The 24999-nt window shown below is 41.9% G+C and overlaps 1 protein-coding gene across 1 annotated transcript in view; it reads left to right on the top strand.

The window, feature by feature from the left end:
• pamr1a (peptidase domain containing associated with muscle regeneration 1a) overlaps positions 1–24999 on the top strand; it is a 114096-nt gene that overhangs the window by 85978 nt on the left and 3119 nt on the right. Inside the window, exons 9-11 of the mRNA XM_080191622.1 lie at positions 9313–9379; positions 13604–13836; positions 19437–19729. Of these exons, the coding sequence (XP_080047748.1) occupies positions 9313–9379; positions 13604–13836; positions 19437–19729 (593 nt within the window). The remainder of the gene's footprint in view (positions 1–9312; positions 9380–13603; positions 13837–19436; positions 19730–24999) is intronic.

The raw sequence follows: 24999 nt of genomic DNA on the forward strand, positions 1-24999 counted from the left end.
AGAAGGCATATTACAAAGAATTGGACAGAACATTTGAGTGAAATTAGGAAACATTTCTACTCTCAAAGGATGAAAGGAGTTTGGTCCCCTTCTGCAAAAGACAATTGTTGCAAGATATGTTTCAAATTTAAAATCAATATGTTTCTTTATGCAAAGGCATTTAAGAATAAGGAACAAAGTTGAGGAATTATGGTGTAGATCAACCATGACCTCTTTGAATGGGAGAATAGGCTTGATGGATGAAATTGTTTATTCATTTTCTTATGTTTGTGCAGTCTAAAGTTGAGGCCCCTAAATGCAAGTCATATCCTGCCAATTAGATTACCTGCTGTTAGGCCTTAGTTGACACCACTGGACAAATCAGATCCGTAGAATGGAACAAGACTTGTCAGATCCTAATTTTTATTTTTTGTTCAGAAAATTGGAGGGCAATGCCCAAACTGAGTCATAGAGCCAGTGATGTACTTTACAAAAAAGTAATAAAAAAGAAGGCCCCAATCACATGGCACTGCCAGGGTGTCAGGCTACCACTTCCAGGAATCCTGGTGAGCAGGGCCAAGGTGCCAAGCTGGCAGTGCCAGGCTTGCGCTGCCCAAGGGGCACCCCTCTTGTCCCTGACCTCCTGGGGGGGTTCCTTCAGTGAGGCCATCACACCTGGCCCCTGGATCAGCTTTAATCCCCACAGGTAGGAACCTCCCTGGCTGGAGCAGAAGCTTTAGCAAACCCAGATGATTGAATTCTGGACTCGCTAAAGAGATGCTAATCACCAATACCTGGCACGAGCCTGATTACACCATTAGAAAACGGCCCAGAAAAGTTGGTCGTGAATCTTGTTTCAGCCCTTCCACTGGTATTTTCCCAGCCCGCTGCACTACTCGAGCAGCGCATGGGCAAGGAAAATCGCACCTCTGTACTTTTCATTTGACTAGATGATCTTCTAGGGACCCCTCTTCTTTCTCTTCAGGACCTGCTTCTGTCGGTTCCCTTTCCCAGCAGCTGAACCTGGTATCTCCATTGATATCCATAACTCACTCTAAATTCACTATTACTTTTGATTTTAAAGCAACTCATCTAAAATTCTGTAACCAGCTAGTATGTCAAATTAGAGAGAGACTTAAACTGCTCCCTTAACCTTGGAGCATAATCATCAACTGAATGTCAAACTGCTTTTTTGTTCCTTTGTGTCCTCTCTGTTGCTCAACAACAGCCCAGATTTATACTCTGTATTCTACATAGAACATAAGAACATAAGAAATAGGAGCAGGAGTAGGCCATCTAGCCCCTCGAGCCTGCCCCGCCATTCAATAAGATCATGGCTGATCTGTTGTGGCTCAGTTCCACATTCCCGCCCTCTCCCCATAACCCTTAATCCCCTTGCCTATCAAAAACCTATCAGCCCACGTCTTAAAAATATTGAGCGAGGCAGCCTCCACCACTTCAACGGGCAGAGAATTCCAGAGATTCACCACCCTTTGAGTGAAGAAGTTCCTCCTCTGTTTGACTTTCCTTCAGAAGTGGTAAAACCTCATTAAAAATGCATGTATATAGACAAACAAAGACTTACACGTATCTTTTGAAGTGAAGCTAATTCCCTCAACATAGAACTGTAGAAATTTAAATTAAGTTTAAACTTAACAATAAGACCTAAATTTAGCTTATGTCCCACACGTGCGCACAGACACACACATGCGTGTGCGCGCGCACACACACACACACACACACACACACACACACACACACACACACACACACACACACACACACACACACACACACACACACACACACACACACACCATCTAAACCTGTGGCTGCCATTCTCTGTGCGCTGCCCTCACTGCATGGTGGGTTTTCCAGTAACGGAGGCAACTTTACAATCCCACTGAAATCAATGGTCATTTGTGTTGCCTGCCAGCCACGCTGATGGGAAGCAGCCATGGGGAATAACTTCGGCAGGATCACAAGATCTCACTGGTGGGTAGGTCTGGAAAATCTCAGTTTATATCTATTTCCTAACACTTCCCATAATCCCTACTCTCTATCTCTTGCCACTCAGCTAATTTCCTCACCAGATCAATAATTTATTTTCAATTCTTTGAGTTTCAATTTTAGATATCCTTTTCTTGAGGGGGTCTTTATCAAATGACTTCTGGATCACTTGATTGAATTACATCTTGACACCTGCTCCAGTCTTCAGCATGCTGCTACACCAATGTAACTGTTGAAAGAAATGGAAAATTGGGAAATCTATGCCTACTTTCCTATTAGTATTCTACTTTGTCAAAATTGACACTAGTTAAGGGCTCACTGAGATTTGCTAACTTCAGTTAACTATGTGTTACTGAGTGAAACAAATTTTGCAATGTAATCGACCAAATATTACCACACCTCTAGCAATTACCCAAAAGAAGTAGAACTCCAGGAAAGATTAGGATGTTCTCATCATGTGTGTTGCTGGATTACCACTGCCTTATATCCCAATATCTAAAACGATGATCTGTATACATTGTCATAGACTGCATGACATTTTAATCAAAAACAATATTCTGCATTATTAAGACAAGCCTTGCTCAGATTCATTGGGGGAAGCTTCTGCATGGTTGAACCTCATAGATCTGACAGGTAAATATTTCAGAATTAGCTATTTTTTGATAAACTATGTTGATACTAAAGAGGTCAAGACAGAAATGACGGTTGTGACTGCTCCAATCTTTAATTACAGAGAATATAAACTGCATTGACTCTGGAGCACCACTGAAAGGGCAACAAAGAGTTCTTCCTGGAAGTGGAGAGATACACCAGGGCTATGCAACCATCGGCACCATTATGCAGTTCACTTGTGATTATTCATTTGTTTTGAGCGGCAGTGCACAGAGAACTTGTCAACATGATGGAAGGTGGTCAGCGAAGCAGCCAGCATGCATAAAAGGTAACACAGTGAAATCATTTTTGTATCACTTGTCTATCACTTGTCATAGACCCAATCCAGGAGTTAAAGAGAAAGGGTAAAAAGAGGGCTTAAGGGGGCTACAGGGGAAAATTAGGAAGTTTGGAGGAAATGTAGAAAAGAGATTATTTTCATTACAAAGGGAGGTTGAATTGCAGAGCAATTAACAGAAACAACCTTTGAACAAAGTGGTGCGAACTGATTTGATTGGTCACCATTGGTGGCAAAATCTACCAATTTTGTTTTGATATCCCACAATAACTACTGTGAGAAATCACTAAGAACTTAGGGGAAATAGGCCCAATTCTCTCTGATTTCAGCTGAGGTTACATGGGAGATCATTCAAAATTTTACTCAAAGGCAAGAAAATATACAGAAAAAAGATGGAGAGAATAGATGTGCAATCAATCAAACATTTATGGCCATGTTTCCCGTGCAGTTGATGTAATTTATATGGATTCCTGCAAAGCCTTTGACAAGGTCCCACATAGGAGACTTACTAAGAAGGCATGTGTGATACAAGGTAATTTGATAAAGTGGATTCAAAAATTGGCTCAGTTGTAGGAGTCATAGGGTAATGACGGAAGGCTGCTTTTGTGACTGGAACCCTGTGTCCAGTGCTGTACCGTAGGGATCTGTGCTGGGTCCCCTATTATTCATCATTTATATAAATGACATTAATTACTATGCAGGGGTAGCATTAGTAAGTTTGTGGATGACACAAAGGTTGGCTGGATGGTTAATAGTGAGATTGAGTGACTTGGGTTACATGAAAATATAGACACGATGTTCAAATGGAGAGATGGAATTTAACCCTAAAAAGGTGATACATTTTGGAAGGAGCACTTTGACAAAGTAGTATTCAATGTATAGTAGGACACGAGGAAGTTATGTGAAACAAAGGGATCTTGGTGTGTTTATCCATCGATCTCTGAAGACAGAAGGGCATGTGAACAGGGTGGTGAAAAAGGCATTTGCAACACCTGCCCGTATCAATCATGGCATGGATTATAAAAACAGGGAAGTCATATTGGAGTGGTATGGAACTTTGGTGAGGCCACAGCTAGAATATTGTGTGCAGTTCTGGTTGTCACATTATAGGAGGGGTGCAGAGGAAATTCACTGGGATGTTGATTGGGATGGAACATTTAAGTTATGCAGAGAGGTTGAATAGATTGCTTTCTTCAGAACAGAGAAGACAGAGTCGAGCTCATCAAGGTGTACCATATTATGAGGGGCATGGACAGAGTGGATAGGGAGCAGCTGTACTGCTGAATTGAAGAGTCAGACATGAGGGGACATATGTTCAAGGTGAGGAGCAGGAGATTTAGGAGGAACTTGGCATGCCATACATTCAAGGCTGTGGACCAAGTGCTGGTAATGTGATTATGTGGGAGGTCAGGTGTTTCTCACATGTCAGTGCAGACCCAATGGGCTTAAGGACTTCTTCTTTGCTGTGTGATTCTGTGACTCTGATACCTAAAAATGCCTATGTTCTTCTTGGCATGGACAGTGCACATTTTGCATGCTGCATGTGATTGGAGTCATAAGTTGTATTAGCTATTCCTATTAGAAATCAGGTTCTACCCTCAATTTTGAAAATTCACAATGAACTGTGCTGATGCATCTCTACACTGCCCCATAGAGAATCCTAAAGTGGGTACTACCAACAGTTTAGATTCAGAAACCATTCTGCACTATATGAAGTGCACCCCCTACACTGTTTCTTCTGCACTGCCTTATTAAACACTTCTAGGGCAGAGATGGCAGAAATTAGATGAGATAAAGTTTTTTCTGCACCATCCTATCAAACGCTCCCAGAATATGTGCAGGAATTATTAGATACAGCATAGAGCTTTCTCTTGATGGTTCCATCAAATAGTCCCAGGATACATAATGTGGTGAGGCTTCAGTGTCCATCATCAAGATTGACTTGGTAGCACCATTACTGACAGAGGTGACTGAATCCTGAATACATAATTGCCAGACAATAGGAGATATGAGAGATGGTGAGAGAACCCACACAAAGGAAAAACCTACTTGACTTCGTCCTCACAAATCTCAAATCTACCTGTCACAGATACATCTGTCCATGACAGTATTGGTGGAGTACTAGGAAAATTACAACACAAGAACACTAGAAATAGGAGCAGGAGTAGACTATTTAATTCCTTGAGTCTGCTCCATCATTCAATACAATCATGGCTGCATTCCTTGTATGAGCAAACCCAAATCTATTCATTTATGTGGTTAACTGATACATGTCCTCTGAAATTACGTAGTGAGACATTCAATTGTATAAAAGCACTACAAAGTCTAAGAAAAGTAAAACTGGACAGATCATCTATCATCAATCTAGGCATTAGAAATGTCAGCAGCACACCCAGCCCTGTTGATCCTGCAAAGTGGGAGAGCTATCCCTCAGACTAGTAAAGGAAAAGCTCTTAAATATGGAATCACACATTACCGATAATGTCCCCACCAGCATCAGGATCCATGGAATGACAACACTGACATGTAACAACAAAATTGATCAATTATGTCCTGTACACAAAAACAGGAAAGCATTTTGTTATAGCCTTAGTCCAAATATGGACAAAATAATTAAGCTTCAGAAGTGAGAGTGACTGTCCTTGACATCAAGGAACATTTGACCAAAGGAGTGATAACAAAACAGAAGTCAATCATAGTTGGAGGAAAACTCTCCATTGGCTGGAGTTATGCCTAGCACAGAAGAAGGTGATTGTGGTTGTTGGAATGTTAGGGTATGGATCAGAAACCCCAAAGTATGTTATGAAGCCTGACTAGATCAACAGTTTTTTTATTTTTTGGCATTAGTATGAGGATAAGGTGTTTCATTCCAGGTGTGATTCTGTTGACATACTAGGAAACTTTTATCAAAACAAACTTCATTTAACAATACAGTTTAACTACAACAAATGAATTAGCTTAATTTTTACCCATTGAAATACTTAAACATGACAAGCTACAATTTGTAATTGCTAACCTATCTCTATTAATTCCAATTTAAACAATATTCCTCTTATAGACTTAAACTCCTCTTCAAAATCAGTTGGTAACACACAGGCTTACATGCTTGCACTTGGGCTGCCAGTCAGTGAGCCTCCAGAACACCTCTGAAGGAAGAGACTGAGAGAGACCTATTTCCCCTAGGTGGTCCAAAACCTCCAAAGAGAGAGAGAGCGAGAGACCTCTTGCTTCTTTCAAAACCTGGCAATAATTGCTTTTTCTTGTAAGCTTAGCTCCTGCCCTTAAGTATGTAATCCTGTCAATAAACCTAATCAAAACCATTCTTTGAAATGCCAGTGAAAAAAGCAAATGAACAAAAATGCATTAACTCAGACTAAAACAAATATATCCCTAGCTAAAAGCAATCATTAACCTGCATTCTTAGCATGAGAGCAGCCTATTTTGCAGACAAGTCAGCACCATGTAAAGCAGAGTTGAATTTTAAATAACTCCACCATGCAAAGAAGTGTTGAACTTGCTGAGGTTTAAAAAGAATGCCACCTCTGAACAGTGCCAAGGTTTGGTGACAGCAGAATTCTAAGTAAAATGCACTCACTTTAGAAGCCTGCAAGCTGCTCAATTACACTTCTTCAGGAGACATTTTATTCAATCTTGCATCTGCTGGGTCCCCTGCCACTATCCTTTCAAGGAGCTCTTTAAAGTTATGGCGGTACTGTTCTGGGTCACAACCTAGGACTTTGGGTAATTGGTATTCTGCCCTACACTACTCATTGGGTGGGACAAAGGCCTTAAAGCCATGCTTCTCTTTTATTATGCCCAATCAATGTATTATTGGGCAATTTCTGAATGTGGGACCAGAAGTTGAAAGGTCACTGGCTTCTGAGTGCAGAAACTACCCTCAGTTCCCCAGCATATTATTCAGGCCATATGTCTAGATCATTAATCACCTCTGGATTACTCTTTGCCTTTTTTTTCTATTTCTTTATTCATATGATGCAAGTGTTACTAGTTAGACCAGAATTTATTACCCATCCCAATTGCCTTGGCAAGATGGTAGTGACCAGCCTTCTTGAACTGCTGCAGAACATATGGTGTAGGTACATCCACAGTGTTGTTAGGGAGGGATTTCTTGGATTTTGACCCAGAGACAGTGAAGGAATGGCAATAAAATTCCCCATCAGGCTGGTGTGTGACTTGGGGGGACTTGCCAGTGGTGGTATGTCCATACATCTGCTACCCTTTTGCTTCTAGGTAGTAGATGCCATGACTTTGGAAGATGTTGTTGAAAGAAGCTTGGTGAGTGCATCTTGTAGATTGTATACACTACTGTCATTGTGTAGAGTCATAGAGGTTTATAGCATGGAAACAGGCACTTTGGCCCAACTTGTCCATGCCGCTTTTTTTTTAAACCCCTAAGCTAATCCCAATTGCCCGCATTTGGCCCATCTCCCTCTATACCCATCGTACCCATGTAACTATCTAAATGCTTTTTAAAAGATAAAATTGTACCCGCTTCTACTACTAACTCTGGCAGCTTGTTCCAGACACTCACCACCCTCTGTGTGAAAAAGTTGCTCCTCTGAATACTTCTGTATCGCTCCCCACTCACCTTAAACAATGCCCTCTAGTTTTAGACTCCCCTACCTTTGGGAAAAGATATTTGACTATCTACTATAAGTCAGCATGGAGGAAGAAAATGTTGAAATTGGAGAACAAAGTGCCAATCAAGCAGGTTGTCATGTCCTGGATACTGTTGAGCTTTCTGAGTGTTGCTGGAGCTAAACTAGAGAATATTCCATCACACCCCTGACCTGTGCCTTATAAATGGGAGTGAGTTACTTCCCACAGAATTCTCTTTGAATTGCTCTTTTAGCTACAGTAGTTATATGCCTGGTCCAGTCTATTTTCTTGTCAGTGGTAACCCCCAGGAGATTGACGGTGAGTAATGCCATTGAATTGTCGTGCGCAGGTGGTTAGACACTCTCTTGTTAAAGATAGTTATTGCCTATCACCGTGTGGCATGAGTGTTACTTGCCACTTCATAGCCCAAGCCTGAATATTGCCCAAGTCTTGCTGCATATGGACGCGGACTGCTTCAGTATCTGAGGAGTTGCTAATGGTACTGAACATTGTGCAATCATCCACAAACATCCTCACTCTGACCTTGTGATGAAAGAAAGTTCATTGATGAAGCTGCTGAAGACGATTGGGCTTGAGACAGTACCCTGTGCAACATCTGCAGTGGTATCCCAGGACTGAGGTGATTGACTTTAAGCAACTACAACCATTGTCTTTTGTACTAGGTATGACCCCACCAAGCAATAACATTTCCCCCAATTCCCACTGACTCCAATTTTTCCAGGTTTCCTTAATGCCACACAGTAAAATGTTGTCTTGATGTTAAGGGCAGTCACTCTCACCTCATTCCCCTGTGTTCAGCTCTTTTGTCCATATTTGGAACAAGGCTGTACGAGATCAGGAGCTTAGTGGCCTTGGTGGAACGCAAACTGAGTGCTACAGCAGGTTATTGCTTTGTAAGTGCCACTTGATAACACTTTTGACAACGCCTTATATCACTTTGCTGACGATGAATAGCCAATTGATGGGGCGGTAATTGGATTTGTCCTGCTTTTTGTAGTCATAGCACACCTGAGCAATTTTCCACATTGCTGGGTAGATTCTGGTTTTATAGCTATACTGGAGCAACTTGACTAGGGGTCTGGCTAGTTCTAGAGCATAGATATTATTGCCAGAATGCTGTGTGAACCCATAGCGTGGTGTTTAATGCTGCACCACATCCCCCCCATTCCCACCACCATCCCCTTTACCCACCCACAGCATTTTTGCCATTGGTGGTTTGCCGTTGGCTAGTGGTGGGATCTTCTGGTCCTGCCACTGTCAATGGGGTTTCAGTTGTTCGCACACGATGGGAGAAGGGGGGAGGGAGGTGTGGGGGAGCGGGGGGTGCATGTGGAGGTGGGGGCAGTCAGTGGAGCATATCCTGCTGACGGGAACAGCCAGAAAATCCTACCATGGTCTTCACAATATCACTGCCTGCAGCCATTTCTTGATATCACGTAGAATGATTTGAACTGATGAAAGATTGGCATCTGCAGTGGTGGAGACCTCAGGAGGAGGCTGAGATGGATGATCCATTCAATGTTGTCTGTACTGCTAAAGCTATTATGCTACAATTTGGCAACTAGCATCTTCTATCCTGATCTCAAGATATAACTTTACATTGGGAATATTTTTAATATCAAAGTTTACAAGTGGTACTCTGAGTGCAGACCAACCTGTCAGTCGTTGGAGGGAAGGAACTGAAGGCAATGTCCTTTCTCTGTGATTTTGCTTACTTGCATTTTCTACTTCAGCTTGCAAGAAACCCAAGATCCCAAACCTGGTGAGACAGAAAGTTTTGTCAACACAGCCTCAAACCAGGTCAGTTTAAAACCTGTAATTGTAAAGCAGTGTAATACTCTCAGGTATAGCTTTTACAGACCAGGTTTTTTTTTAATTACGCGTACACAAGAACACAAGAACCAAGAATGTATTATTATTATTATTAGAACCAGGAGTAGACCACCAGGCCCTTCAAACCTGCCCTGCCATTCAGTGCGATCATGGCTGATCTATGCTGGCCTCAACTCCATTTCTGTGCCATTTCCCCATTGCCCTCTATTCCTTAATTTATTAAATATTTATCCACTTACACTTTGAATACTTCTAATGATCCAGCCTCCATCACCCTTTGGGGTAGAGAATTCTAAAGATTCACCATCCTCTGCGAGAAGAAATTTCTAAGCATGTCAGTTTTAAATGACCGGCCCTTTATATTGTAGTTATGTCCCCTTTTTTTGACACTCTCCCACTAGTGAAAACATCTCACCATCCACCTTGTCAGCCCTTTCAGGATCTTATATGTTTGAATAAAGCGACTCCCCACTCTTCTAAACTCCAAGGAATACAGAGCCAGACTATTTAGTCTCTCTTGGTAGAACAAACCTGTCATCTCAGGAATTAGTCTGGTTAATCTTCTTTAGACTGCCTCCAAGGTTACGATATCCTTTTTAGATAAGGAGACCAAAACTGTCCGCAGTATTCTGGGTGAGGATTCACCAACACGCTGTACAATTGCAACAAAACCTCTCCATTTTTAAACTCCAACCACTTTGCAATAAAGACCAAATTGCCTTTTGCCTTCTTAACTACTTGTTGGACCTGCCTGCTTTTGTGATTCATGCATGAGAACACTGAGAATTCTGTTCTTCACTCACCTGTAGTTGCTCTCCATTTAGACAGTTATCTTCCTTTTGATTCATCTTACTGAAGTTCGTGACCTCACACTTTCCCATATTAAACTTCATTTGCCAGGTTTTCACCCAGTCACCCACTTTATCTATATCCCATTGCAAAAACACAATATCCTTATTGCAACTTGCCCTTTTACCTATCTTTATGTCATCAGCAAATTTTGAAACGTTATATTTTGTTCTAACCTCCAGGTCATTAATGTGAACAATTGTGGGCCGAGAATTGATCCATGCGGTACTCCACTAGTTACAACTTTGCACTCTGAAAAGGACCCATTTATTCCAACTCTGTGTTTTCTATGCGACAGCCGGTTTTCAATCCATACTAACACACTTCCTCCAATTCCATGGGCTTTTACTTTATGCACCAGACTCTTATATAGCACTTTGTCAAATGCCTTTTCAGAAATCTAAATACATTACATCTATAGGTTCCCCTTTATCTACTCTGCCTGTTACATCCTCAAAGAATTTGAGCAAATTTGTCAAACATGATTTATAAAACCATGTTGACTAGGTTTGATTATATTCAGCTTTCCTAAATGAGTATCTATTTCCTCTTTGACTCCAGCGTCCTGCCAATAATAGATGTTAACCTGACTAGCCTATAGTTACCTGCATTCTGCATTTCTTCCTTTTTGAACAAGGGCACCACATTGGCTGTTTTCCAATCTTCTGGTACTCTCTCGGAATTTAGCGAGTTATAAAAAGTTTCAACCAATGTGCCCACTATCTCTGCAGCCACTTCCATTCAAGCCCTGGCATATAGTTCATTGTGTGCTGGTGACTTGTTTGCCTTTAGCCCCTTGAGTTTCTCTAATATTTTATCCCATGCGATGGTATCTTTGTAACTTCTATCATGTTATTTGAAATCGGCCCGTGTAATAGGGATATTTGTAATGTCTTCCATAGTGAAGGTTGATGCAAAAAATTTATTTTGCAGAACAGCCATTTCTTTGTTTGCTTTCATCAGTTCACCATCCTTGTTCAGTAGAGGTCCCATATTTACCTTAGCCACCCGTTTCCTATTTATATATCCTTAGAAGCTTACTCTTTGTTTTTATACTGCACGCAATTTTTCTCTCAAAATTCATTTTCTCCCTTCTTATAAGTTTTTTAATCTTTTGCTGGTAGATCCTAAAAACTCCCTAGCCCTCTGGTCTACCAGTACCCCTTGCTATTTTGTGTATTCTGCTTTTCAGTATCGTATTATCCTTCACCTCCTGTGTTAAGTATGGATTTCATCCCTTTCTCATGGAATCCCTCTTTTTGATTGAGATAAACTCCTGCTGAGTGTTTTGGATCAGCTGTTTGAATATCTGCCCCTGCTCAGATACTTACTTGTATCGTAGCTTGTTTGCCCAGTTCACCATTATAATTGCCCTTATTTATGTTGAAGACAGTGGTTATGGCCTGTGGCATTCACCCTCAAACTGTATTTGGAATTCTATCATATTGCGGTGACTACCCCCTAGGGGATCCTTAACCACAAGATCCCTTATTAATCTTTCTTTGTGACACAGAACAAATTTAAAATAGCTTGTTCCTGTTAGGTTCCACAATATACTGCTTTAAAAAGGAATTGCTGATGCCCTCTTCAAGTTGCCACCATGGGTGTGGGGCAGCATATGATGGCACAGTGTTTTGCACCACTGACCCATAGTGCCAGGGACCCGAGTTCAATTCCGCACTTAGGTTTGTATGTTCTCCCTGTGTCTGCTTGGGATTCCTCCGGCTTCTCTGGTTTCCTCCCACATTCCAAAGATGTGCAGGTTAGGTGGATTGGCCATCCTAAATTGCCCCTTAGTTTCCAGAGATTTGTAGATTAGGGGGATTGGTGGGGTAAACACATGGAGTTCGGTGGGACCCTCTGTCGGAGAGTTGGTGCAAAGTTGATAAGCTAAATGGCCTCCTTCTGCACTCTAGGGATTCTATGATTTTATAAATTCTTCTTCCATGCTTCTCCTGCTGGTTTGCTTTGTCCAATCAAAATGCAGACTGAAATCTCCCATGATAATTGCAGTTCCCCTCAGGTATGCCTTTGATATTCCCCAGTTATGCTCTGACTTCTTGAGAGGCCACATTTTGAAGGTCTATTGGCTATCCTTGACTTCCTTTTCCTGCTATTCATGATTTCAACCCAAATCAGTTCTGCATCGCCATCTATTGCCTTTATATCATGACTCAACACTGTTCTGAAACCATCTTTGATTAACAACACTACATAAAAGCATAGAATCCCTACATTGCAGAAGAGGCCATTCAGCCCATCGAGTCTGCACTGACTCGAGTATGTTACCCAGGCCTTCTCCCCCACCTTATCCCTATAACCCCATAGATTTACCACATAGAATCATATCCAACCTGCACATCTTTGGAAACTAAGGGACAATCTAGCAGTCCACCTAACTTGCACATCTTTGAACTGGGGGAAGAATCCATATCACAAGGAGGAAACACACACACACAGACAGAATGTGCAAACTGCATGATTTGTTCGTCCCAAATATGATCTGCCCCAACTATGCTCTGCCCCAACTGAAGTCTTCTGTTAACACTCAGACTGATCACTAACCTTTAAGTTTGACTTCCTGATTTTCCAAGCAACTGAAACCTCACACCCCCACTCTTTATTTTAAAGCCCTCTCAACTTCTCTAGTTATATAGTTCATAAAACACTGATCCCAACATGGTTCAGATGTAGGCCATCCCAATGCTACAACCCCACTTTTCCCAGTATTGATGCCAATGTCCCACTGACTGCTACCCACTTCTCCGACATCAGTCATATTCATTCATGCTGTCAGTACAGATTGACATGCAGGTGTTGACACACTTACACTCACAGGAGTGGATTTAATGCAATCCTTCACCCCAGGAAAGATATGACTGAGCCCACTTAATTTTGGGGGAACCCCCATGCCAATCTCTCATGGTGGCAAAAACTTCCCTGATTGAGTTGGTGGGCAGAAGAGGGACTGATATGGGATTCCACCAGCTCTTTGCAGACAGTACATCCACTGCTCATGACCTCAGTTGTGGGGAAGGTATACAGGTGCCTACTTAATTGTTTAAAGAGCGCTTGATTCAATCAGACCTTTGCCACAGAACTGATGGGAATTCATTGCTGGGCCTCTGACCACTGGTCAAGGCCCCCGTCAGCCTGATAAAATCCTGGCCAAAGGTCCAGACAACCTCTCAGACACAGCCAGAGTTACAAACAGACATGATCCAATAGCATAATCTTTAAATATTCATTAATGATGAGATTTGTATGATGTCATTGAAATATCAGTGATCTTGTCACTTGATGTCTATAAAAAAGTCCTGTGTTGCTTGTTTTAACCATCAGGAAGACACCACTACATAGACTATTATCCATGATACAGGATAAAGAGCTGTCCCAAATCTCTCCCACTAAAATCCCAGTACATCATATCGGGAATCTGCCAGCAGGTTTCTATCACCCCCACACACAGTTGGAATATGAGTGCATCTCGCCCTTCTACAGGCGTCTTGGGAGCAAGAAAAGAACCTGTCTTAAAACAGGAAAATGGAGTGGGCGATCACCAACATGCATTCCCAGTAAGTACAGTACATTTTAAAGATTATCTAATTTAATTCTTCTTCTTTCCCATTATTATGATGCAAGAATTGTGTGACCATCACACAGAGGAGGCCATTTAGCTATCATGTTCATGAATCTCTCCTCAAGTGCAACTCAGTTATCACTCTTCCAACCTACCTTGATTTTCTTTCTCTTCAAATATTTATCAAATTCTCTTTTGAAAGCCACATTTGAATCTGTCTTCACCACACTCTCAGGCAGTGCATTTCAGATCTTAAACCACTTCTGTCATTTGCCTTAAATCAGTGTCCTTCGCTTTCAACTCTTCCACCAAGGAAACAATTCCTCCCTATCCATTCAGTTCAAGCCTTTTTGATTTTGAACACCTCTATTAACCTTCTGCTCTCTGATGAGAACACCTCAGCTTTTCCAATATATTCACATAAATAGTCATTCATCCCCGGAACAATTTTCGTAAGTATCTTCTGCTAATAAGTCTCACTAACTCTTTGCCATCCTTCATAAAGTGTGGTGGGAGTTGGACACAATATTTCAGTTGAGGCCAAACCAGTGTTTCATGAAGGTTCATCATTCTTACTTACTTTTGTACTCTCAGCCAAAGTCAGTAGGTAGTGTGGACATTAGCTAGATAAATGCATTATGGCTGCTGTCAGAATAGTAGATATTCACAGAGATGAGTTTTCACAGAGATGAGTTTCATATTTGGAGAGGGCACCCTCACAGAGTGATGTGTATGCAATCACTGGTCCCTGAACAGTCAAGAAGGTTGCTTTTCTGGTGAATCCACTTGCTGTTTCAATCTGGTGTTCCCTCTTCAGGCAGAAGAGAATGAAGTCCCTTTTCCTTGCAGAGAATGCCTCTGTGATCTCCCTGATGCATCAATACACACTGAACTTCAACATGCCACTTGTTCCAGCCTGGAATGATCAAGTGACATAGAATATTCAGGTGAAGGTGACCTTTGTGGTCACGAAGTCAACCTTTCCCTAGTTTGAGGTTCCAAGTCAACGTGAAGAGGTGGCACAACTTCTGGCTATCTCATTCATAAATCATAGCTTCCTTAGGCTGTGTTCCTGGCTCATTTCCTAAAACCAAGTGATATTCCTGGAACATCATTGGTTAATAAGACCTTTTCCCATTTCATGCTGCTTTTGTTTACAGGCCAAGATATATTGCAAAAACTGCCCCACATTGTTTTGTTGGCTTGTTGCTATCCATGGTGTCTAAGCTGTACACATGATTAAACAACCTTGTAGAAGTTGCCAAGAAGTCCGCAATGAAATTACTGAACTATGTACACATTTATGTTGGAGGGTATAGGAATAGAGAGGACTTCATGGCATATCTTAACATTTTGTTACCTAGCTCCACACTGCTGATTTAAGCTCTGGGTTAGTTGCTTTCTTACAGAGCAACCCTTAACCTACCTGATATCTACTATACCTACCTATATGTCTGCGCCCGCCTCCCTTACTATCTGCAAGAAATATCTCCAAATAGCTCCACTGCAATCACACTGCTTCCACAACATTGTCTTAACCAAAATAAGACAAAAATATATCACCTGCAACTTGAGACTTTGTCCTCAGATGTATGTTTATATTTTGGACCTGATAGATCTTACCCCTCATCTCCCACCCACTCCCCATGTCACCTCCATGCCAACTCATGCCACTCACCCAGCCCAATAACCCTTCATGCCTTCCATGCCAACACATGGCACTTTCACATCCATTCATCCAGTATATATCCTGTACAGAACTGATGAATCTTGTATTAACATTGGCATGTGAGGCCTACTTATAAGAACATAAGAAATAGGAGCAGGAGCAGGCCATCTAGCCCTTCGAGCCTGCCCCGCCATTCAATAAGATCATGGCTGATCTGTCGTGGCTCAGTTCCACATTCCCGCCCTCTCCCCATAACCCTTAATCCCCTCGCTTATCAAAAACCCATCAACCCACGTCTTAAAAATATTTAGCGAGGCAGCCTCCACCACTTCAACGGGCAGAGAATTCCAGAGATTCACCACCCTTTGAGTGAAGAAGTTCTTCCTCAACTCCGTTCTAAACCGCCCCCCCTTTATCTTGAGGCTGTGCCCCCTAGTCCTACTATCCTTTCTGAGCGGGAAGAGTCTCTCCACCTCTATCCTATCCATCCCATTCATCATCTTATACGTCTCAATGAGATCTCCCCTCATTCTTCTAAACTCTAACGAGTACAAGCCTAGTTTATTCAGCCTCTCCTCATAGCTCAACCCACTCAACTCCGGTATCAGCCTAGTAAACCTCCTCTGCACTCCCTCCAAGGCCAAAATATCCTTGCGCAAGTGCGGCGACCAAAACTGCACACAGTACTCCATCTGCGGCCTCACCAATGCCCTATACAGCTGCAGCAAGACCTCCCTACTTTTATATTCAATCCCCCTCGCTATGAAGGCCAGCATCCCATTAGCCTCCCTGACCACCTGCTGCACCTGCAGGCTGGGTTTTTGCGACTCATGCACAAGGACCCCGAGGTCCCTCTGTGCCATCGCCTGCTGCAGTTTTTCGCCACGTAAGTAATCGTCGTTCCTACCATTATTCCTACCAAAGTGGACCACCTCGCACTTGCCAACATTAAATTCCATTTGCCAGTTCCTGGCCCATTTGCCCAGCCTATCTAGATCCTTCTGCAGACTCTCCACACCCTCCGCGCAATTTGCCGTTCCACCAATCTTGGTGTCATCAGCAAATTTCGACACCATGCACTCGGTTCCCTCCTCCAGATCATCTATATAAATGGTAAATAGCTACACCCATTCATAATTTTCTTTAAAAAAAACTGCTATTGTTATAAAATGCCATTCAACCAGATCTTTAAACTATTAATAATAGAAACTATAAGCACTCTATCATGTAAGAATAAGCATTGAATCATTGAAAAAGATGTCACAAAAAAACTTAATCTAACATCATAAAGTTCTCAATCAAACAAAGTTTTCCTTTCTCAGCACCATAAAAATGGATCCTTTTATGTTTGTCTGTGCTGTCGGACAAACTTTATTTTACATTCCTGTGAGGGACATGACGTAGAGGTGAAGTAATCAGTCTTGCTGATGTGGTCGATGTGTTCAGTTATTAATTTTGAAGTTCTGGATAGGCTAGTTTTGGCTCATTGATGTCTTCATATGAGGCAGGGAATACTAAGCAGTCATGAAGCCATGAATAGGTAGAGTTTGTTGCCATCAACACATATGAATGCTGAATCACTGCTTGTTGATGTCAATAAGGAATGCACATAAATGAATAAGGTGGGGGGTGGACAGCACAAGAAAATGAGTACTTCAGAAATAGCTATGTAGGCAAATTGCTGCTATGTCTAAAAATTTCAAATCTGACTCATGGGTCCTCTCTCTGCTGCAAACTTCTATCGTACTTTGGGGCAGAATTTTATGTTCCTCCACTGGCAAGTTTGTAGATGGCGGATGGCCGTAAGTCTTCATGAAAGGACTTCCCACCAGGCTCCTACCACCCCGACCTCTCCACAATTTCACTCCAGCTTAGGCTGGACCACCAATCCTTGCCTCAGTTGAAGCCCTTAGCTGGTCACTTATTGACCACTTTAGGATTGATTCTTGCCCAGCCTCAATTTTAGGCAGGTGGAAGGAGTTCAAGAGAAGGAGAAAAGCCTAAAATAACTCTGTTCTGTCCTCGGGTAGGAAGTGGAGGGGCACCTCATTGGCAGCCTCTTTTTAATATCAGGTATCCCCTTCGCAAGTTCTGCCCTCTGTGGGTAGTCCCTCCCTCCAGCCTCTCCACCAACACGTCTAATCCATTCTATACACCCCTACTGGATCTCACCTCCCAGAGACTCACTCACTTTTTCCTAAATTCTCATTACTTAGAATGTGCGGGCTGCCTGGAGTTCCAGTTCTGTCTGCTGCAATCCTCTGGTGCTGCAGGGACTCAAGTGGATCGGCCGGCAGCTCTCTGAGGCAGGACTTCCTCCTGAGTGATGGGGTGAAAGTTCCATCTCTAGCCAATAAACCCTTGTTTGAATGTATGATGGCTGGCAGGGGACAGGCGGGGTATGTTTTCCAACTCTTTGAATGCTGGGAACGGAAACTCCAACATCCTAAAATTCCTGGCCATGGTTAAGGTTGGATTGTGATTTTAGTTCAAAAAATGTAAATAGCTGATCAGTGGTGAGCATCCTGCAACTGTAATGTGAGAATCTTTAATGTTTGTTTTAATTAAATTATGACTGATCTGGATCTTAACTCCATTTATCCAACTTGGCTCCATATTCCTTAATACCCTTACAGGCCGAAAATGTATCAGTGTCTGTTTTCAATTTTCAATTTCAGTTTTCAATTGATCTAGTCAAAATGGCTTTTTGAAGCAAAAGTTTCAAATTTTCTTTTGTTTTTGCATGGCCGAAACTCAGAGATAGGTGAATTCCCACCTGACCTTTAAAAGATTGCCACCCACAGTTTTGATTTTAGTTCCAGGACATATGGGCTGGATTCAAAGTTGGACCTGGCACCCCAGAATGAGTCAGAGTTTGCCAGCTGTGAAAGCAGGCTTGATGGAAGGCATGTTTCTGTGCTCTGGCACTTCGTTGAATTAAAAAAAATTAAAACAAAATGCAGCCCTCTAGCACCTCATCCCCGCCAAACACTCCCGTAGCCTAGCCATTATAAATTATGCCAGCACATGCCCCACACCCCCTCATAACCCCTATACCAACCCATGTCGTGTTCCCATCCTTTTCCCTATCCCTTCCATGTTAACATACCTAGTATCCTTTCAAAGTTCCTTGACAGCTTTGACAGTTTCAATGATTTTATGTGTTTTTTTGCACAATTATGTTTACTTTTAACAATCGTAAATAGTGCCTGATCTCTTGAAAAGATATCCTAGGACAATATCCAAGGGGAAACCTTACCACTACAGAGGTGTCCCCTGGTTGTCCATACATACCCACCAAGTTCAGTCTAGCTCTTACCTAGTCTATTCCTCGCACTCCAAGTTTCTAACTTCTTGCATACCAAAATCCCACTTCAGTGGAGACAGCTGATGATTTAAATGGCATGGGAGAATTCCGCCCAATGTGTTTCCCGATACCATCCCAAAGTAAAAAGTCTCACAACACCAGGTTAAAGTCCAACAGGCTTATTTGATAGTAAACCCATGTCCACATCACACAGCATCTCCACATCTTCCCTAAAGTCATGCCCCTTGTTCTAGGCTTCCCCACCAGGAAATATAACTTCTCCCTACATAATCTATCAGATTGTTTAATCACAGTAAACATTTCAAAAAATTAAAACTTGATCTATATTGAGGGAATGTTAGCCCAAACTATTCACCTGTTATCATAATTTAATCGTATAACCCAAGTATCAATGTAATGAATCTGCACGGTACCTCTCCAAGGTCAAAGCATCCTTTCTGAAGTGCAATGAATAGAGCCAAAAAGGTCAACCAAGCCAATTCGTTGTGCTTTAATGACTGTATGCCTGTCAAAGTTCCTGTTTTCTTCTAGCTGATGTTTTTTTACATGACTGTTGTGAGTATAATGCTTGCACTTTTGTTTGTCTCCTACTTGGCAGTTTGTGGGAAACTTAGCAATTTCAGCCTGCAGAATCTGCCATCAATGGCTTGGGCCTGGCAGGCTGCACTCTACCAGAAGACATCACGGACAAGCAATGAAATTGTTCGGCAGCATACGTGGTTCCTGGCCTGCAGCGGAGCACTCCTGAATGAACGGAACATTGTAGTTGCTGCCCACTGTGTGACGGAGCTGGGAAAGGCGGTGATGATCAGCACAGCAGATATGATGGTGGTTCTTGGAAAGCATTACTACGAGGAGGAGCGGCAAGAGAAGAGCCGGCAGTATCTACAAGTGAGTAATATGACAGGGTTGAAGGGAGGAGAGGAGGGTAAATTGCCCAGATGCTGACTTTTACCTGTACATTGTAACACCAACACTGTAGTGCATTGCATTTGTTGTCCAATGAAAGGAAAATGTTCATTGCTCCCACTTTATTTAAGGCTATGTCAGGTCCTATATAACTGTTGTTCAAAACAAAACAAAGATCCTTTTAAAGAAATTACTATGGGGGTATGGTGAAAATAGCAAGGCTGTGCTTACTTTTCTAGGATTTTCAAAAGGAAAGAAGAAAGGTATTTGAGTTTCTGCCACATCGTAATGATAATGGACCCCCTTCTTCTATGTTCAGATCTTTGTGTGCTAGTGTACCTGCAAAAGTACATGGGTGGAGAGGAAAGAAAGGTGCATGTACCAATAAGGTACAGCAAAGAAGGAGGTTTCCTCACCAATTCCCTTCTCTTTCTGAGCAGTTCAGAATGGGGGATGGGGCCAGGATTGGGGGTTCTTGTTGGCAAGGATGTCAGGGTTTGGTTGACAGCACAGAAAGTTTTAATCTATTTGTAATTCTTGGTGTAGATAAATGCAATGTAATGAGATTAGGGAAGATAAATTAGCAATGAAAGTATAATCAGTGTGACTCCAGGGGCTACAGTTTTCTAAAGAAGTGGGGTTGGATTGAATCCTGTTTCCTTTAAAAAAAACCAAGCCAGCCATGTTTTTGTGTTGGGAAGGTGAAGGTGAGATGGAGTCAAGCCAAAGAGAGGCACAAGGCTGCAACAAGATGTGTCAGGCCTACCATCTCCAGAGGCAAGCATGAGGGTGCAAATGAGGCAGTTTAATGACCATGTTGGCAGACTAGAATGTCTGGCTCCACTTACTGTGACATTGACCCAGTTTTAATGATGTCAGCTGCTAAAACCTTCACCTCACCTCACCATACACTTGCCCCCATTATGTTCCCTCAGGCTTCCTCATACTCCATGCCCCCCTCCATGTCTCCCATTTATCTTCCATAGCCACTTACCAGAATCCACTATGGTTAGACCTCTGGATCTATATGTTTGAAATGGAGACAAAAAAAAGAAAACTCTAACAATCTAATTGAACTTTTACTCAAATATACTTTCTACTGAAAAAGGCTTTCATTCAAAAAACCCATTCAAAAAATGTAAATGCCCTCAAGTGGTCAATCTGTTGTTAAAAACAAACATCTATTTCACTAACCACCTCAAAGATAGAGGCCAAAATCTTGCTGCTGTTTATACTGGTGGGAACTCATCGTCCCTCTGACAGTTCACCTCCTCCGCAAGTTCAACAGAAAACCCTGTTGGCAACAGTGGGACCATAAAATTCTGCTACCAGTGGGTGGCATACCCCCACCGACAGCTGCAAAACCTACTGCAGAGGGGAGGAAAATCCCATCTCGACTATCCTTTTAATAATTTCTTAACAACCTCTTAACCCGTCAATCAAAATGTGAACTTAGGCTCCTTCTGAGATGTGTCCCTCGGGACCGCTCTAAACTCAGTGAAGCATTCATAATGGATTCAGCTACAATAACAAACTCTGTGAAATATAAACCCTGTGAAAAAGCCAGGTAGAGACTTTTTTGCCTAAGTGAAATCTGCTGAAGTTTTTTTATTTAAAAAGACTCCATGCATTTAATTTGTTTTAAATTACTACACCAGAGATCCCAGGTAGTGTTGTCTTCAGTTTTGAATGCATAAGAACATTGTTTCTAATGCAGATGTTGCTGGAAATGGGAATGGGGTGGGATCCTGGAATCGGCTTGCATCTGCTATATTTAAAGGATTCCCAAGTCATCCCAAAAATCCTGGCCTAGATACAGAACACAACACGGGAAAAAAATGACAGTATTGGTACATAATTCACTGAGTAACAGGAAGGAAAGCTAACTGGCTTTTGGGATAAAGAAAGTGCAATAAAGGCTGATAGTGTAGAATAATTTAAAAATGCATTAAGTTGATATTTGAGTGATATTTCTTTTTTTCTAATTGTACCTTTTGGCACTTTATTCCTAATCAAAAAAAACAATTAAGTCCAATCAGAGTCCCCACACGAGGGACAAATCAGATCCAAGCTGACAAGACAGGATATACATCCCATCTTATACTTGATCATACAAGATCCAAGCTGACAGGATGAAGCATTACACCCCCTCCCAGACTTGATCTGAACTTCAGCTTAGCCGAGATGGCTTTGAAAAAAATTACATCAGGTAAAGCCTCGGTTTAACTTCATTGGCTACCTCGATCATTTGTTCTACCATAGCACAGGAAAAACCACGATCACAGACATCAGCACAACTCAAGTGCAATGGGCCAGCCATGTCCCCTGCTTGATCGTAATTTTACCCCCTGCTAGCTGAATTGTAAAAAGTTTAGCAACTCTCCACTTTAGAATATTGTGTACCTTTCTTGGCAGTGACAGTAATAGAGTACACTTTAAGGTAATGATAGAGAAGGGTGTAGTATGACAAAAATCATATTAATAGCTTGGAGATAAGTTGATTTTTGAAGAGTTGAAAATGAGGCATCATGCTGGTGAGATATGAAAACCTAGTTAGGGGAATAATTTGGTGAGGGGTGTGCATAATAATATTTAAGTTTATGGAAACGTATTAAAATCTGGTTATGGGTGTGAACCTCTTTACATCGCAGGCGAGGGGTGAAGAAAATTGGAGATCACAATCTTGCTGGCGAGATTTGTGATTTTTAGTTTTCACCAGACTTTGAGCCCCTTCGTGCATGGGGAGTGCAGGGTCAAGCTCCCATAGATAGATTAAATACATACAAAGAACAGTGCATCATAAGAAAGAATATGAAGAGATTAGGACTGAAGTCAAAGAAATAATTTGGCAGGCAAAGGGAAACTATGAAATTAAATTATCAAGGAATTTAAAACAATAAATATTTTACAGGCATATCAATAACTAGTAAGGCTATGCTTTGAATAGGACCATTAGACGATAATACCATAGGTAGCAATAGGGATATGTTGGAAATACTAAGAAAATATTTTGTTTCAGTATTTACCAGGACAATAGAATAGATAGATGTGACTGAATGATGGAATGAGCAATGAGGTAAGTGCATTTCAAATTTAAAAAGGGGATGTACACTAACAAAAAGAATCAAACTTAAAGAGGACAAACCCCTGAATCATGGAATCATACAGCACCCTAAGGCATCCGCAGAACACATTAGAAACATCTGAACTCCCATCTAATCCCAAGTGCCAGCACATGGCCCATGGCCTGAATGTTATGGTGTGCCAAGTGCTCATCCAGATACTTTTTAAAGGATGTGAGGTAATCTGCCTCTACCACTGTCCCAAGCAGCGCATTCTAGACTGTCATCACCTGCTGGATAAAAAAGTTTTTCCTCACATTCCCCCTAAACCCCCTGCCCCTCGCCGTGAACAAATATCCCCTTCTGACTAACCCTTCAACAAAGGAGAACAGCTGCTCCTTATCCACCCTGTCCATGTTTGTCTTTATAACTTAATGTTCCATTCCAGGCAGTATCCTGGTGAATCTCCTCTGCACCCACTCTAGCGCAATCACAACCTTCATTATGTGGCAACTGGAACTGCATACAGTACTTTAGCTGTGGCCTCACCAAAATTCAATACAAATCCAACATGACTTTCCTGCTTTTGAAATCTATGTCTCGACTGATAAAGGCGAGTGTCCCATTTGTCTTTTTCACCACCCTATTAACATGCCCTTCTACTTTCAGAGATCTGTGGACAAACACATCAAGTTTCCTGAGTTCCACAGAACTTCCTAGTGTCCTACCATTCATTGAATACTTCCTTTGTCCTTCCAAAGTATATCACCTCACACTTTTCAGGGTTAAATTCCATCTGCTGTTTGTCTACCTATTTGACCATTCCACTATATCTTGTAGCCCAAGACACTCCTCCTCACTGTTAATCACCAGTCCAATCTCTGTATCATCCGTAAACTTACTAATCCTACCCCCGCACATAGTCATCAATGTCATTTATATAAATAACAAATAATACAGGACCCAACACAGATCCCTGTGGTACATCACTGGACATTGTCTTCCAGTCAGTAAAGCAGCCTCCTGTCATCACTCTCTGTCTGCTACAACTGAGCCAATTTTGAATCCACTTTATCAAATTACCCTATTTCCCAAGTGAATTTTCCTTCTTTACAAGTCTCCCATGTGGGATGTTGTCAAAGACTTTGCTGAAATCCACATAAACCACATCAACTGCACTACCCTCATTTACACACCTGGTCACCTCCACAAAAAATTCATTCAAATTTGTTAGGCATGATCTCTGTCTGACAAAGTCATGCTGACTATCCCTGATCAAGCTTTGTCCCTCCAAGTGGAGATAATGCTTTCCTTCAGAAATTTCTCTAATAGTTTCCCAACCACTGATGTGGAACTCACTGGACTGTAGTTCCCTGGTTTATCTCTACAACCCTTCTTAAATAGTGGAATCACATTAGCCGTTCTTCAGTAATCTGGCACCTCCCCCGTGGCAAGAGAGGAATTGAAAATTTGGGTCAGATCCCCTGTAATCTCATCCCTTGCCTCCCACAACAGCCTAGGGCACACTTCATCTGGACCTGGACCTGGGCCTGAGATTTATTCAACACCTCCAATACCTTGATCTTCCCTATGTCAATTTGTTCAAGACCTTCACAGTCTGTCTCTGCATTCCATATTCATGAATTCCATATTCCTCATTCTCTTGGATGAAGATGGATGTGAAGTATTCATTCAACACTCTACCAATGTCCTCTGGCCCCACCTATAGATTGCCCCCTTAGTCCCCAATTAGCCCTACATTTTACCTGGTTATTCTCTTCCTATTGATATACTTACAGAATATCTTGGGATTTTCCCTAATTTTACCAGACAGAGGTTTCTCATATCCTTTCTTTGCATTCCTAATTGCTTTCTTAAGCTCTACCCTGCACTTTCCAGACGTCACTAATGCCTCCACTGATTTGCTCCCTTTTGAAAAGCCTTTCTTCTCATTGTATCCTGAATATTTCTGATCATCCATGGTTCTCTGGGCTTGCTATTCCTACCTATCATCTCAGAGGGAACATGCAGGGCTTACACCCTCCCCATTTCCTTTTTGAATGTTCCCCACCCCCCTGCTCTTCTGTGATTTTCCCATTAGTAGTCTACCTTGGCCAGATCCTGTTTGTTTTTACTAAAATCCACTCTCCCCCAATCCAAAACTCTTTTTTTGCAGCTTGTCGATTTCTT

Source organism: Carcharhinus amblyrhynchos, chromosome 6, assembly GCF_965287045.1.
Source record: "Carcharhinus amblyrhynchos chromosome 6, sCarAmb.v2.hapA, whole genome shotgun sequence".
In the NCBI taxonomy this organism is placed as follows: Eukaryota; Metazoa; Chordata; class Chondrichthyes; order Carcharhiniformes; family Carcharhinidae; genus Carcharhinus; species Carcharhinus amblyrhynchos.